The sequence below is a fragment of the Petaurus breviceps genome, unplaced genomic scaffold (genome assembly GCF_028583685.1).
Source record: "Petaurus breviceps papuanus isolate PSGF00001 unplaced genomic scaffold, PetGlider_PUasm1.0 188, whole genome shotgun sequence".
Taxonomy (NCBI): domain Eukaryota; kingdom Metazoa; phylum Chordata; class Mammalia; order Diprotodontia; family Petauridae; genus Petaurus; species Petaurus breviceps.
Window position 1 is genome coordinate 20,928,435 of NW_027185804.1, and position 17,727 is coordinate 20,946,161.

General features: G+C 38.6%; 1 protein-coding gene across 1 annotated transcript in view; it reads right to left on the reverse strand.

Moving 5' to 3' along the window:
- Positions 1-17,727, reverse strand: part of DCDC1 (doublecortin domain containing 1) — a 420,660-nt gene that overhangs the window by 386,801 nt on the left and 16,132 nt on the right. Inside the window, 2 exon segments of the mRNA XM_069091090.1 lie at positions 3,880-4,002; positions 4,005-4,087. Coding sequence (XP_068947191.1) covers positions 3,880-4,002; positions 4,005-4,087 — 206 coding nt within the window.

The window sequence follows — 17,727 nt, forward strand, 5'->3', positions numbered from 1 at the left end:
TCTCTCTCTCTCTCTCTCTCTCTCTCTCTCTCTCTCTCTATATATATATATATATATATATATATATATATATATATATATATATATATATATATTCATTTACCTGCCTGTCTATGTATTCACCTATCCAACTATCTTCTATCATCTATCTATTTATCTATCTACTTATCTCCTGATGTATATTGTCTGACCATAGCCAAGGAAAGAGAAATTATCATCAATCTGGTCTTGGACATTATGTCAATAGGCAGCAGTGAAATTCTTCAAGCTATCCTAATCACTCAGTAAAGTACCTGGGCTAGTTCTGCTGAGAAGGACAGGGGAAGATGATGTTATCAATTTCTAAAGTCTCTTTCTGATCTTTGATCCTTTTTGCATTTCTCATTTTAAGTCAATCCCTTACTGTCAAATAGGGGAGAAAACATTTGAAGTCTATGTAGTGTGGAGGAATTTTGTTTTCATTTAAAGGGGCTGTCCTACTTTTCTAACAAGTGAAATATATTTATTTCATTTACAAGGACATGTTTTTCCTGCCCCAAATTTTATGACTGAAGTAGGTAGCTTTTTTCACTCTGTATTATTTTTCCCAGAACAAGTAAGCTGTTTTGACAGTGGGCAGAAGTATGAGGCACTCTGAAGGCTTAGTTAGACCAGATCTAAAGAGGGCCGGATGATCTGTGGAAAGCAAAAGGGTGTCTGTTCACAGTAATGTTAACAAATGCTTAGAATCTTTGCTCTGGCCAAGGCTCCAAAGGCTTCTGGAGAGAAATGCTGCTGCTTGTGGTCGTAGGTTCCCTCCAGAAGCAGCAATTTTCCCACATAATACCTATTCCCCTCAGTGTTTACATGATAAATTACCTGCTAAAAATGGAGACAGCAGTAAATAGAGTAGGGGGAAGGAAGAGTGAAAAGAGAAGAAGGAAGAGATAAGAGTAGAATAAAATTATAGACTGAAACATTAAGGGTAAGATGTCTTAAGACCAAGGGTTAATTAGTCTGGCAATCAAAAACCAAAACCTTAACAATGTTATTTCCTGTTGCTGCCAACTGAATTTACCATTGTTCTCCTTTCATGTTTCACTTTCCTCTATATTTTACTCCCAATCTGTGTCTTTCCTTCATCCCTCTGTACCTAAAGCAATCAAAACTACTATGGTAATGAAGAACACAATAATAATCACTAGCATTTACATAGCCATTCAAGGTTTGCAAAGTGTTTTACTTATATAATATCATGTATTATATATATACATATATGTATATATAAAACTGGATCCTCAAAACAGTCTCATGAAGTAGGTGCTATTATTATCCTCACTTTACATATAAGGAAACTGAGGCAAACAGAATCACACAACTAGTAAGTGTCTAAGATCAGATTTGAACCTGGGTCTTCCTGATTCTGGGAAGTTTGTGGCACTTGGCTGACTCTAAGATACACACACACACACACACACACACACACACACACACACACAGAATGCCAATGGTCTATCCAGTCCAGTAGCCTGTCCCTGAATGATACCATGGAACTCACTGTGAGACTCTTTTATAGAACAGTGATCACATGATTTTCAACCAAATAAGCCTCAAAGACCTACAGATATAGAGCTTACAGCATTATTCACTGTGGATCTATCCTTTGCAACTCCATCTAAACCTAGCTGATCCATTTTATGTTTCTGACTTCACTGAGCAATCTAATGGGCCCCTCTTAAAACAAGTAGCTGCATACATTCGCTGGGGCTACATAAAATAACCCCAAGACCACCTCCTTTGAGCTTTAATGGGTTAGTTCTCCCTTTTATATCCTTGCAGTCAGTTAAGAAGTCCAACCACTGGCCTCTAGCTCAAATTTATCTATAGATTTTATCATGTGGGATTCCCTTAAGCAGCACAAGTCACTACTATTCAATTTAGAAGATAAGTTGTGGAGTCATCTGAGGAACGGGAGAGGCTAAGTTACTTCACACTGTTGGTAAATGTCAAAGGGAGAATTTGAACATGTGTCTTCTTGACTACAAATGGGACCATTTGGTTCACTCTTCCACACTACCTTTTCTATCTACATTAAGATCTCAGAATAAATGGATGAACTGCCCTTCCTTTTTATATCTTACTGTCTCAAGAATAATTTCTATCCTAAAGTCATTTCTGAGGTACAGAAAAATTATTGTTTTTACTGTCATATTTAACTGACCATTGTCTCTAATTATCTCCACATCTCATGGCAATAATCTACACTATGTTTATAGACTTAGGCACTCACTAAGGATTATTTTTAAATAATTAGTTTCAACATCAAAGAATCTGATCTTGCTAATGTTCACCTGAGTAGAAGGGAGAAAATTAGCATATTCTCCAGGTCCTGATTTCCTTATGTTTGTACTATTGCTTTAGCAACTAATTCACATCTATATGAAGTCTCCTGTGATAATCAAATAGTCCTGTTAACATCTCAAATTTCTTTGTCAAAATAATTTCCAATTTGTCCCTTTCCTTCAATTTTTATAGCCTACTCTTAGTAGCCAAGGATTACTATATCACATATTACCATGCCACTTCCTAAAATAGTACAGAGGGAACAAATACATAGTCATTAAATATAGGGGTTAGTAAACTACATTTAAAAATGTAAAAACCATTCTTAGCTTGTGGGCCATACAAAAACAAGCAGTAGACATAATTTAGTCTGCGGGCCTTAGTGTTGGCTGAACCCTAGTCTAATCAATACTTAAAATTTCAGAAACATTCAGCCTTGTAGATTTCTATCAATTGTTCAAACTCATTAAACTCCAGACAAATCCTACAGCTGTCAGTCATATAGATAAGATTACTTTGATTAACAAACTTTTAGATAAAATACTTTTAGAAAGCATACTAACGCTCATATTTTATTTATATTTAACCTCTCCTCTAAGAAAATATCATCCAGGGGTGACTACTATACCCAAATTCACCCCCAAGGCACAAAATCATAATGAATTTAGTTGGATTCAAAAGGTTATCAAATCCTTTGTTCCTTCTCTGTCCAGGCCAGACCAATCCCAGATATATGTTCATCTGAACAATTTCTCAAACTCCTCAGAAAAGGAGACATCAAGACATCCCTGGGGGTGATTTATTCTGATGCAAATTCTAAGAAAGCATGAGTCATGAACTTGAGAAATTCTTCAGATAACAAATAACAAGATTCCAGATAACAAGTAAAGCCCAGGATGTCTTCCTGAGAAATGTATGCACCCATTAATAGGTCAACCTCTAAGTTACCAAGCCCTCATTCTCACCTCTCCACCCACTAAATAAGACTGTACCAATCTCAGAAAACTGCTTTGTTTTGAACAGTAGTCAAAATGACAAAATCCCAATATTTTTTTAAAATTGACATTTTTGGGAGATTATAGTATACATATGTATGTATATATGTATATGTACATATGTATGTATTTCAAGATGCTGTACCAATAATAGTAAAAAAAATTGGCCCAGTTCAAACTATACTTATTATCAGTATTAACAATAGCTAGAATTTATATAGCATGTTAAGGTTTGCAAAGCACTTTACAAATACGTTCCTAAAATATATGGTTTTTTATTATATAAGACAAGAGGTTAACTTATTCTATGCTTTCTTTTATCCTATAAAGGTAATTTATAACTGAATGGGTAACTATTTTAATTTAATGATTCATTGGGTGTCATTATCATTTTACAAGGTGTAAACTGCACGTTCTTCTGAGCAGTTGAAATTTTTTAATAATGTGCACTCTCACCAGTTTTTAGAAAATAGGTTTTTTCCTACATCTAATGACAAAAAATATATAGAAAACTGGAAACCAAGTTCACTCTCTCAGAAATCTTGAATTTAGTTAATATTACCTGTGTCTGTGCATCCTGACCCATTGTTTTCTCACACCCATCCTGACCCCTGCCATTTTGAAAAGCCCAAACTAAAACTGAAGTCTTCTTGGTAGGTTTCTTCATTCTATCACAAAGCAGAGAGACTTGGTTTTCCCTCTTTTGACATCAGTAGGCAACATCAGGCCATTCACTGTCCAAGTTACTTTCTTCATTAACAACAGATGGTCTAAAAGAAAAAAAAATGTTTAAGTCAAGTCAATATTTGGCTTCCAAATTAAAAATGGACTCGTTGTGCTCCCCCTCCCACTCTAAGCTTCATCATCTCCACTGGCCAGTCTCCATTTAGATGCTGGTATACTGAAATGTTACCCCCAGTTTCCCACTAACCGTGACATAAGCTGTAGCAAGCTGTCTGCTCTGATAGCCTGCATAAATCATCATTCCTGAAGGGAACAGATGTTCAGGGTATGAAAGAGTAATACCACAATTTAGTCATAATTAAAATTCACCTTAGCATGCCTCTATCACTGATCAGAGAATCATTTAGCTTCTCACCTGTACAAAAGCTCCTGGTTTCTTTTGCTTTATTCATCTGATTCCTCTTAGGTTTTCTATTCCTTAAAGCTATATGTCCCTTTTGGTTTAGGAAAGACATTATTCTTTTTCACAACTTTTTTCCCCCTCATCCATGTTATTTTTAAAAATATGACCTCTAAAATGGTTAGTGCGTGCTAAATGTAAAGACTGGCTTTATCCTAGGAATGCAGTTGCATGCTAGGAAATCTGTGGTGAAAGTCAAATTACTTTACTAATGGTTTTTTAAAAAGTTTTTTTATTAAGTTCATTCCGACATATATTTTCAAAGCTCTGTGAAGGAATTTGTTTCAAAACTCCCACTGAAATGAATGGGAGCACAGCTAAATCAGCATGTGTGGTTTTGAAAACTTAAAAGTAAGTACATAAACACCAAATATTGCATATTAAGTCACTATTGATGTTTCTTCTTTTTTTTTTTCCCAGAGGGTTTCATTATAGAGATCATTTGCACCTGAGGCATTTATTTTATTTACACATTCATTTTATACTAAATTTTCTTTTCAAGAAAAGAGTAAAAATGCTTGATCTGTTGTGTATTTATTCCAATGATAGAAGCATAATTCTCTCTACAAGTAGCTGAAAAGAGTTTTATTTATTTAAATACTAAAATGTCCAAGCAAGTCTTTTCTAGGGCAACAACTTTAGAAAACCTTACGACCTCCTTTGATATGGAAATAGAACTTAACAAAATTTGCTCCTAAAGTAGAAAATAGGTTCGACAACCTAAACAACCTCCATCTTCAAGAACAGGTGATCTTTCTTTGGCAAATTTTATGGATCAAATGGAATATCATTGAGGAATGTATCACAAGGTGCATTCTCCAAACTCACACTTGGACCAGTTTCCCAGAAAGAGGCTACTATTTCTCCCTTAAAAGTTTGCGTCCATTGTGCCCCGACTCGGTATGTTCTCCATTATCATTTAACCAACTGATTTATCCCCAATGTTAAATAACCAACAAACATCATTTAGATTTTACAAATAAATATTCACTAAGAAAGTATAACAAAGATTGAAATATAAATATGTCCTTTCAAATGTCTGGGGCGTTCTCCCAACAACGTAGACAGAATCCTGGGCAAAGTGGGCTCAAGATTAGACAATGGATACGACAAAAGTGTAACACACAGCTCTGTGGAAGTTGATGGGGTCTTTTTCCTTCCTTCCTGGAGAACCCCTAAAGTTCCCCTTAGGCGGGTATAGCTGTCTGATAGGCTGTAAGCATTGTGGAATACCATACAACCATCTGCTTATAAAGCATTTGCTGAAAATGTTGAAAAATGGAGATGACTAGTAACCTTTTCCCTCTGAAAACTATCCCCAAGTCTAGCGTATTCATTAAAACCTCATTACCTATCATGAACTATATATTAGATTGACTTGACTAGCAAGACTATCAACTCCTTGAAGGTGCCAAATGTATTTCATCTAAACATTTTAATAGTCTTTCTTCTGAAAAAAAAACAACAACCCTCATTGTGGAATGGATATTGATCCCATATGTTTGAAGACTATGCTACTGCAGCACAAACGCTAGCAGATCTACCAAACCGGAGAGATTTTAAGTATGGTCCTGGCAGTGACCTGCCTCTGCTTCCTGAGATCCATCCGGCAGAGACGGGATTTCAAGTGTGACTGCACCCAACAGAGTTAGCACACCCAAAGGAGTAACAATCATCCAAGAGAAGCTATTACAATGAGTCCAGAGGAAAGCCCACTTAAGCAGAAGCAACCCAGTGACATACCCATGAGACACTGGCAGACCTACAGGTCAGAGGCATCCATTGCCTCTCTATACCTGTATTCTGCCCATATTTTCTCTTGACATATTTGCCCTTCATACTCCCTATGTATGGGGTCCATCACATGAACCTTATGTGTCACTCTACCAAGTGATGAGGTATGTATTTGTGAGAGGATGTTGATTGGGGATAATGTCCTATTGCGATTGTTCTAACTTTGCTATTTCATTAAATTTTTACATTGAACCAAATGTATCTTCTGGCTGACTAATTTTGGTGGGGATTTGAGAACTATGGTTTTGAGTGGCTAGGTAGCACAGGGGATAAAATCTTGAGCCTGGATCTGGAAGACCCCAGTTCAAATCCAGCCTCCGATATTTACTAGTTGTGTGAACTTGGGATTCATTTAATTTCTAACCTAAATTTCCTCAGCTATAAAATGGAGATAACAACAGCACTTACCTCACAGGGCTGTTGTGAGGATTAAATGAGATAATATTTGTGGAGCGTTTAGCACAGTTCCTGACACATAGACGGTGCTACATAAATGCTTATTTATTTTCCCTTTCCTGCTAGTGACCCGCTTGGAACCTAGGCCATCCTTTTCTGGAGGGCACATTCTACAAGGATGGGGGTTTCCCTGAGTTACAAAGACAAGTACACATGAAACAGTCCCCTCTAAGGTTAACTCTCCTCTCCCCTGTATTTATTTCGTATATCCTGCTTTATATTTGTTATCTCCACCATCAGAATGTAAGCTCCTTGAAGGCAGGAACTGTTTTTGCTTTTTTATTATATCACCAGCAGTTAACAGTGTCTGGTACATATTAACTGCTTAATAAATGTTTGTTGATTAATTAACTGAAATAACTATGTCAGGCATGATAAAGGTAAGTGCTAAAATGAATGGTACAGAAGATGAGCCCTTTAGGAATTTAAAGATGCGGGATCTCACTATAGTTTAAAAGTGAGAGTTTAAAGTGACAGTAGAATTTAAGGAGAACCCAGAAGAAAGAGTAAGATTTTGAGTCTGCCTCTCTGGGTTTTGTCCCTGCCTAGGGACCTTCCTTGCAATGAGTGCTGGGGCATCTGGTACTCAGCACAGGGAATTGACCCATCCTTGTAGCAACCTAGCCTGCTTGAGCCTTGGAGTGTCCTTAGCTAGATCTGGCAATGAGATTTTCACAAACCAGGGGTAGGCTGGAGAGTGTGAGTACCTGAAGTCATTGATCCCTGAGAGCTCTGAGCCCTGTGTATGGTTTAGCCCTTCAGAGGGAGTAACTAGACTCTATGATGCACCTTAAGGTTTACAAAGCTCTTTACAAATATTATCTCATTTTATCCTCACAACAACCTGAGACTTGTTGGGATATATTACTGACTGGATTAGCATAGCTCTTGATTTCTATGCTTTATTCGAGAAGAATAGGGTACATACAACGGACTTGGGGTAGCACTGCATAGTAAGAAGAACCCAAAAAGGGGTCACACAGAGAGTATTTGAATAAAAGACAAAGGAAGGAGAAACAGATGATTTGGGACAAGGAAGAAATGGATCCAAAGCTTGGCACAGAGACATGATAACCTAATCATGAGCGCCTTCAATTATCCAGCCATCTTCCATATCACTGTTTCAGTCAAAAACAGAGCAGCTAAAACCTTTCTGACTTGCCTTAGTGATAAGTTCAGCTTTCAAAAGGTAGAGGAACCAACAAGGAAACATTCTATGTACTATTGGATTCTCACTAACAGGCGAGTGTCAATTGCTGAGGTGAAAATGATGGAACTTTAGGAGGAACTGATCACTCCATGCAAGAATTTATGATAGAAAATAGAAAAACTAGTCTGACACGCCCTAGATTCAAGGAAAGCAGATTTCAGTGGTTTCAAGGGAAATATAAGCAGGGTCATGGAGGGAAGAGCTGTGGAGATTTATTTCTGGTTGCCATACTTTCCTGTGTATTGCTAGGATTTAGCACAGAGCTTGCACATAGTGGTGCTTAATAAATGTTTATCCGCTCCGACTCCATTGTAAGGGAAGTCAGTTGAGGAAGGGTGGGAGATGTTCAAGAATTATGAGGAAAATGGAATCGGTCTGAAGAGATTGATGTGGATGTACAAATATAGATTTTAAAAACAAAAATACAGAAGATGGAAGCAAGGCAAGGTATCAGAGAATGAATATAAAAACATGGCAGATACTTGTAAAAACAGTGTCGGGACTGTTAAAGCTCAGAATGAGCTGAGCTTGACAAAGGAAACTAAGAACAATTAAAACAGCTTTTAAAAAAAATTATATTGAGGGGCAGCTAGGTGGAACAGTGAGTAGAGTGCCGGCCCTGGAGTCAGGAGGATATGGGTTCAGATCTGGCCTTAGACATTAGACACATACACACAAAAACTAGTCGTGTGAACTTGGGCAAGTCACTTAACCCCAATTGCCCTATCCTCCCCCCTCCAAAAAGCAAAAAAAAAAAGAAAAAAGAAAAAAATTATATTGAGAAATGAGAGTTAAAGGACTTTAGGGTAGATAGGACAAAATCAACTGACTACAGGGAGAAGGCAGATTTGCTAAGTTCATTTCTGTCTTTTCTACAAAGGAGAATGGCCCTTGCACTAGAAAGGACTGAGCAAAAATAACTAGCAGGGTGTTGAAGACTGATGAATTGAAGTCATGTGGCCCAGATGAACTTCATCCTAGGATGCTGTAAGAACAAGTAGGATTGTTAGCCATGGCCACTGACGTTCCAATGATGATAGAAAAGATCATAGAGAGGTACCACAAGATTAGGAAATGGCAAATGTCCCAATATCTAAGAAGAGAAAAAGATAAGACTGCAAACCCTAAGGCCAATGAGCTGGACCTCATTCCTTTGGAAAATTCTATAAAGTACCATGATATCTAGGAGTCAAGGAAGCAGTATGGAGGATCTGGGTGACTCAAAGATAAGATGAATGCTCACCAATCAGAAGCCTAGGATCCCCAAGGACTCACTCTCTCCTGTGAGTCTGCCTCTCTCCCGTGAGTCTGCCTCTCTCCCGAGCCCCAGCTGCATATCACCAAATGACTATCTGACATTTCAAAATGGATGTCCCACATACATCTCAAATGTAAATGTCTGAAATAGAACTCATTATTTCCTCACCAAACCCATTCCCCGCTTGCTAGAATAACTTCAAAAGTACATGTGAACTATGTCCATCTCTCACTCAATAAACTCCAGTATCTCTCTATTACTTCTACGATCAAATCTAAATTCCTCTTTTTTGGCACTTATAGACCATCACAACCTAGTTCCAATCAACTTTTTCAGTTCTGACCCATACTATGGTCTAGCCAAACTGGCCTTCTTATTTATCCTCATATATCCTCTCTGTCTTTCACGTCTATGCCTTTTCCCTGTCTGTTTCCCGTGCCTGGAAGGTACTCTCTCCTCACCTCAGTCTCTTAGAATGCCTAATTTCCTTCCAGGTTCCATTCAAGGCCTACCTTTTATTCCACATGGCGCATTCCCTGACCCTCCATTTGCTAGCCCTCCCCCAAATTAACTTGAGTAATTTCTGAACCATTCTACAAGACAGGTTAAGGGCCAGTATTTGGAATCATCACATGTTCATTATGGTTCAATGATCCAAATAGCCCATTCTAAGGGGCAAACTTCAGTAGCAAAGGGAAAAACAAACAAAAAAAAAAATGGAAAATGAAAAATTTTGAACTTTTCCCATCTAATCTCAAATCATTTCTTTTCCTTAACTGGTTCTATATAATGTTGTACCTTGATATTGTCTCAATGGATGCAAATGTCCTCAAAGAACCCTTATGAATCATCTACCTTAACTCCAAATAAAAGTCCCAGTTCACCTAACCAGTATTTTTCTACTCAAAAAGGCAGTGACTTTGCTTAATCAGGAACATCTGTGGGTATGGGAGAACATGAGACAAACATTCCCTACAGGTACTCGGAGATCTATAGTTAAAAGTTCTGTTGATCTATGGAGCAAAATATTGGGATAATTGAATTTATATTTTTCATATAGTAGTACAACAACTATTTCATTAAGTTGACCCTTATTTGAATTGTAGCTACGCTGTATTTTTGGAAGAGATTAACCTTTTACTAATAGTGATTAATTAGCGCTTTCATTATCCTGTCCCTTATTGCACTTACTGGAGTCTGGGTCCTGGAGGACAGCCAATAGTAGAAATGAGAAGGTCACAGGTAAAGTCTGGAAAATATACAGGCTTTGGAAAAAAGCTACTGAGTTAAGAGGGAATATGGAAAATTCTAAGCATCTAAACAGAAGGTGAAAGTGGTATGGTAGGTGGGCTGATGGTCAATATGAGTAGTATTATATTTTTATTCTATATAAAACATTAGGAGATTTAAAGGTGGGGGAAACATAGGAATCAAATGTTGAAAACAGACTTGTATCTGAGTCCTTGCTAAATCAAACTCAAAGGCAGGAGTAAAAAATAGTTTCTCATTTGAGAATTTCAGTGACATGATTATGTAATTTATTAATATCAGGTATTAGTAATAGAAAAGAGGATATGTCTTGAAAATTGGTTTTCTTAATTTAATAATACAAAACACAAATTTAGATGAATTGGTAAGTGGTTGTTTTGAAAATACCATGTTGAATGAATTATTCTATATGACCTACACACAGCATTGAGGATCACCTCAAAAAGGAATAATGTCAATCGTATCACTCCCTCCTTGGAACACTGAGGAGACTTGTAATTGTTTCTTAGAACATATTAGTTCTTCAGGTCCTTGCTCAATACTCACGTGCCCCATGAAGCCTTTTCAGGCAAGGCCTAATCACCTCAATCCCTGCGGTAACACTTTCAGCCTTTTTGTCTCTCCTCTCAATTTCTTGATCTTCGCATAATTATCCCTGGATATCTATAGCTATGGGTATAGTTGTATCAACCCCGCCCCAAACCCAAGTTTTTCCTAATTCCCTTACTCATCTTTTAATTCCAACTTGAGTTTTCCAGCCCGCCAGAAAAATTGAGTTGTCATTTCTTCCTTTAAGCCAGTGCATCTCCACTTACCCTTAATATTCATTCATTCTTTCTTTCCATATACATTTTTTCTAGGCAGGAGGCACTATGGAGGTCATAAATGAAATAAGGAGTTCACAATTTGGTAGAAGACATGAGACATGCACATAACTATAATTACAATTAAAACAGAGAAAATGAATTGAATAAAATAGATCCAAAGTGCCAGGGGAGTTCAAAAAGGGGGAAGGTTATTTCCACTTGGGTAAATCAAATATGGTTTCATGGAAACAATGATATTTGAACTAGGCTCTTAGAAGATGTATATGATTTTGATGAAGTTAAAGAAAAGTAGTGGTTTGGTCATGGGGATGGTGGAGAGCATTTTGGAAACCCACCAGTGACTGGAGATAGAAGAAGGGATTAAGGAACAATTAACAAGAGAAGGCTGACTGGCTGTGCATAGCAATGATGAGGCAGAGAAGACTCTAGGTCTTGGATTTTAGTGGGAAGAAGCTAGTTAAACAATGACACACTCCCTAGTCCCCAGCAGCTCCCTCTTCTGTGTCTTCAGCTGCCACAATGAGGCCAACCTTCTCTGAACTCTCCAAAAGATCAAGAAGTCATTAGGAGATAGCATCTTCTTAATAGCATCATCTCCCTTACCAGTCAACACAAAATTAATAGAGCAGGTTTCCCTTTAGGAATAACTTTGTACTTGTCTTAATTTCAGAGGCAACAAAAATATCTCCCCACCTCCAATTTTTTTCCCTGATTTCTTGAGATGCTTTCAATTTCCTTAAGAGTATACCTAATTACTCTTGGGGTTTGGGAAGGAAACTAAGTCTAAATAGTGTGGAAAAGGTAACACATTTGTTGGTATGCATTTTGATCCCTGAGTAAATTACTCAGAGCCTTTCTTCTGTTGGTAGGGAGAGTCTGAAAGCTGAAGGACACAGAGTACCTGAAGCTGCAGAAGAGAGCATCATGGGAAGGGGAAAAGGGAGGGCTAAGAATTGCAAAGACAAATTTCTCTTGATTCCTATTTGAATTCAGGAATTTGTTGTTGTTATTCAGTCATTTCTGTCCTGTCCGACTCTCTGTGAGCCCCTTTGGGGTTTTCTTGGCAAAGATACTGGAGTGGTTTGCCATCTCCTTCTCCAGAAGCTGGGAATACCTGAATTTAAATCCTTACTTCAGGGGAGGCTAGGTGGTGCATGAATAGAGCACCAGCCCTGGAGTCAGGAGGACCTGAGTTCAAATCTGACCTCTGACACAACACAAAAACTAGCTGTGTGACCATGAGCAAGTCACTTAACCCCAGTTGCCCTCCAAAAAGCAAAAAAAAAAAAAATCCTTACTTCAGATACTTACTAGCAGCAAGACCCTGGACAAATCACTTAACCTTTCTATACCTCAGTTTCCTTAACTATAAAATGGGGAGGATAACAATAGAACCTTCCTTGGAGAGTTGCAATGAAGATCAAATTAACATATTAAAGTGCTTTGCAAATCTTTTTTTTTTTTAAGCAATCAGGGTTAAGTAATTTGCTCAAGGTTACACAGCCAGTTATTTCTGGGTGTGGTGCTGAGTATCTGAGCCCAGATTTGATCCAGGTCATCCGGACACTGGAGCTGGTGCTCTTACTTGCTGAGCCACCTGGCCGCCCTGGTGCTTTGCAAATCTTAAAGTACTACTATTATTATCGTTTTTATTATATCAAGTGTTATTTACCTTGAAATGTATCTGGTCCAACAGTAGCAGTATTGGAAACTCTGTGTGTGTGTGTGTGTGTGTGTGTGTGTGTGTGTGTGCATGCTGTGCTCACATTCTAGGTATTTCAAGGTAAATTTCTTAGGTTTCTACAAAACTCTGATATTCCTTTATGCCACAAGTGCCTCGAAAAAGGATTGCCCTTTTCTGGGTCTGTTTCCTTATCTGAAAAATGAGAAAGCTTAGACAAAATTATCTCCAACGCTCATGCCTGCTCTCAATAAAAGCTGGAAAGTAATGAAGACAAAAAATAGTCCTTATAGGCAAATCTCACTTTTCCAGAGTGTCAGTCAATGCCCCCCTTCACCTGTCAACAAAAGTATACTGATATCATAGATTAGGTATGCAAAGCAACTTAAGAAGGAGAAAGAATGAAAAGCATGCAGATCAAACTATATTAATTCCTTTTGAAAGGTGGAGACTCCAGTAGAGCAGCACATTGTCTTGTAGGTATTTTAAACCCCCCATCCGACATTTTATTGAGATTGAGGTGTTTTGCACCTATATATAGTTTGCACAGTATATTAGTTTGAAACACCTCTACTTTGACTGCTTCTGCTATGGATTGTCCATTTTGCGATAGCTTATTATCAAAATTAGGCTTTACCACTAATTGGAGGTGGGAGAGAGATGTCCAAGGAAAAACCAAGTGCCCCTTCCCAGGACTCTTCCACTTGCCATGAGACTGAACAAAAGAGAACTTTTGCCCCAAAGGATAGGCAGTCACTATCTGATAGCAGCAGAGCTGATGATCATTTGCAATTTGATTTTCAGGATAAATAGATCCTTCTGTATCCAATCCTTGAGGGTATGATGCTTCTGTAACATTCTAGCTAGTTCACTTTTCTAGTGACTTCATTTTCCAATTCAAAGTCAAAGCTATTTCTCTTAATGTTCTCTACTTTGGAAAGCATGATTCTTCCTGTATGAGCCCCAGAATTCCCTTACATTTTAAGTTTAAAAATGTATGGTAGCAGGGGCGGCCAGGTGGCTCAGTGAGTAAGAGCACCGGCCCCAGAGTTGGGAGACCTGAGATTGGTTCCAGGCTCAGATACTTAACACCCACACAAAAATAACTGGCCGTGTAACCTTGAGCAAGTTACTTAACCCCAATTGCTTTAAAAAAAAATGTATGGTAGCTAAGTAAGGCTGTTTTCAGGAATATTCTTATTCTTTGCCCACATCTGCCCAATCTTCTTTTATCTAGTTGCAGAGCTCCTTGCTAAGTTCCTATGAGCTGTCACCGAAGTAGCCCTTTTTATTGCAGTAGAAACTCTCAAAGCCCTAGGGTACTTCATAATTGTACCCCAAAGTCTTATAATATGGGGGTTCCAATCTACTCAACAGGGTCGACAAGTCAAGTCAAGTCAAGACAAGAAGCATTTATTAAGCATCTCTTGTGTGTACAGTATATACCCCCTCCCTCCTGGCCATTTTCTCTTAACAGATAAATGTATAACCATTAGTGACTCTACAAATTAACTACTTGGTGGTTTACTCTGGCTTCCACCCAGCCTTCTGATATGCCCAAATCTACACATGAATTAGGGGAAGAGATTCTGTGCTAACTAATCCTACTGGTAAGGTTGCTTGCATGTGGTCTGTTCACTGCCCATTGTTCTCTTTGGTCCACCATCCACACAGATGATAGGGACACCTGTCTTCTGGTGTGATATTCTGTCCAAAGCAATCCAGGTGTCCATCTATGGTTCTCACACATAAATCTTATTGAAAGGGAGACTGGCACACACTATGCCATTGGTAGAGTTATGAATTGTTCCAATTGTTTCTGTAAAGTAATTTGGAATTATGCTTTTTTAAAAAGTGAATAAAATACCCATATCATTTAGGCAAGAGACTCTACTATTAGACATTTACTCTAAGGAGGTCAAAGATTCAAATCCAATCTGTGACAAACTACTTAAAACAGCATTTTTATGCAATTAGGTAGCACAGTACATAGTATATTGGTCAGAGAATCCAAAGTTCAAATCCTATACATCCTGGACACCAAACTAATGAAACTTGGGGAAATCACTTACCCTCTGTCAGCCCCTGTTTCTTCATATAAAAAATGGGGGAAAACAATTACACCTAACTCAGAGGACCGCTGCAAGGATCAAATGAGAAAACATACACAAAGTGCTCTGAAAACCCTAAAACAATACCAACACACTGAGCACGCATACACACATGCACACACGCACACACACAGATGATATTATTAGGAACATTTGCAAAGACTTGAATCATAGATTTAGAGCTGGAAGGGATCTTGGGTACCATCTAGTCCAACCCCTTATTTAATAGATGAGGTTCAAAAAGTTAAGTGACAACCAAGGTGATGCAGCAGCAAGAAGCCAGGTCCTCTGATTCCAGACTGAGCATTCTTTTCATCACAATATGTAGTCTCCCATATGTACAAAATATTTATAGCAGCTCTTTTGTGGTGGCAATGAATTGGAAATTAAGGGGGTACCTATCAATTGGGGAATGGCTGAACAAGTTGTGGTATATGCATGTTATGGAATACTATTGTGCTATAAGAAACGAGGAGCAGATGGTCTTCATATTTACCTGGAGAGGCTTATACGAACTGATACTGAGTGAGAAGAACAGAACCAGGAAAAATTTGTACACCATTACAGACACAACGTATGTGTGATGACCAGCTTTGATAGACTGGACTCTTCTCAGCAATGCAGTGATATAAGTCAATCCCAAAAGACTCATGATGGAGAGAAATGTGTGCATCCAGAGAAAGAACTAGAAAGAACTGAGTTTATATCCAGATGGAAGCAAGATACCTGATCTTTTTCCTTTTCTTGTCTGGTTTTATGTCCTCTTTACCATTTTTCATTCCATCTGATACAATCCATCTTTATAACCTGACTAATGTATAATGTGAAAGTATTTACAGGTCCTATACTTGACTGTATGCCACCAAGGGGGGTAGGAGAGGGAGGGGGACAAAATATGAAACTCACGGAATAGTGGAATTGAATCTTGTAAACTAAAAATAAACAAACAAATTAATTAAAAAAAACACAATATGTAGTCTCAAGACTAGATGCCCTTTGACTGAAGAATGGCTTCTGACATGCCCTAATCTACATGTGAATTTAGGGGAAGAGATTTTGTGCTAACTCATTCTACTGGTAAGGCTGCTTGCATGTGGTCTGTTCACTGCCCATTCCAATACATGAATGCAATGGCATATGATTGTATCATAAAGAATTATAAACATGAAGAAAGCAAATGCATGGGAATATTTATATGAGCTGAAGCAAAGCCAAGAACATGGAAGTAGTAAAAGAACAGCTGCAGTGACAAAGACATAAAGAACAATTAAAAAATCTGAACCACATGCAGTTACAGTGGGCAAGCAGGCCCCAGAGATGAGATGAAAAAACATATCTCCCTCCTTTCTTTGCAGAGTCAGTTCGGAACCTTGCATTTACTATTGGAATGTGTTGGATTGTTTTTACTGAATTGCTTTTCCCCTTTCTTTTCCTGTTTTATTCTTTGCTCTCTAGGTAGGAGAGGAGGGAGTGATACGTTTGCTGATGAGGGCAATGTAAGGATGAGAGATATCCATAAAGTTGTTCTCAAGACAGTAGGGAAATCCTGAGAGCTCCCTTCATAATGACTGTGATGATTTCTATCCTTGTGGCTCAATTTTTTCAATAAAGCCTCTATCTTTATGCATGTGGAGGAGGAAGAGGAAGAGCTTATGCCATCCCCATGAGGAAAAAGCTGGGAAGCCTGCTTCCAGAAGGGCATAATTATGCACAACAGAAGTATCCAGCTTTTCAATGTGGACCAGAGAGTCTATAATTGGTTCTAGCCTGAAGACTATGTGCTGAAGAGATACCTGGGGTTGGACGATGGCTAGAAAGGTGCCAGTGGGCCAGGGCCACACCCCTGAGCTACTTCCTGCCTATCCACAGTTCAGGTGAAACAGACAATGACCTAAGGGTCTTGGGCCCTCCCCTTCTGGGACTGGTAGCTGTGACTATGTCTCATTTCTCTCTTTGAGTTTGTTCTCTCCTGTTTTAGGGGAAGAGACTGGGGATTTAAGCAGAATGGTCTCTGCTTTCAGAGAGCTTACTATAGTCCAATGGGAAAAATAACATGTACATGTATATATCAGACACCTAGAAAGTGGACAGCTAGGTGGGACAGTGGATAGAGCACAGGGCTTGGAGGCAGGAAGACTCATCTTCCTGTGTTCAAATCTGACCTCAGACATGTAATAGCTGCGTTGCCCTGGACGAGTCACTTAACCTCATTGACCTCACTTTCTTCATCTGTATAATGAGCTGGAGAAGGAAATGGCAAACCACTCCAGTATCTTTGCCAAGAAAACCCCAACTGGGGTCATGAAGAGTCAGACATGACTAAAACAGCTGAACAACAACAAAGCAGACAAAAGGTCGCTTTGGATGGGGAGGTACTAGTAGCTACGGAGACCAGGCAGTAACTCCTGAAGAAGAGGGCACTTGGAGAATCCAAAAGGCAGAAAGTGGAGGAATAAGGAGTACAAACCCACTGGGCACAGCAAGGAGGCGAGTGTGGCCAGATCAGAGATTTTGTGAAGGTCAGTGATGTGTGAAAACACTGGAGAGGAGGGAAGTCTATGGCAGCCGCTGGCTTGTGTTGAGTAGGGGCTGACATGGTCACATCTGCGCTTTAGGAAACTCTCGGTAGCAGTTAAGTGAAGGAGAGATTGGAGTAGAGG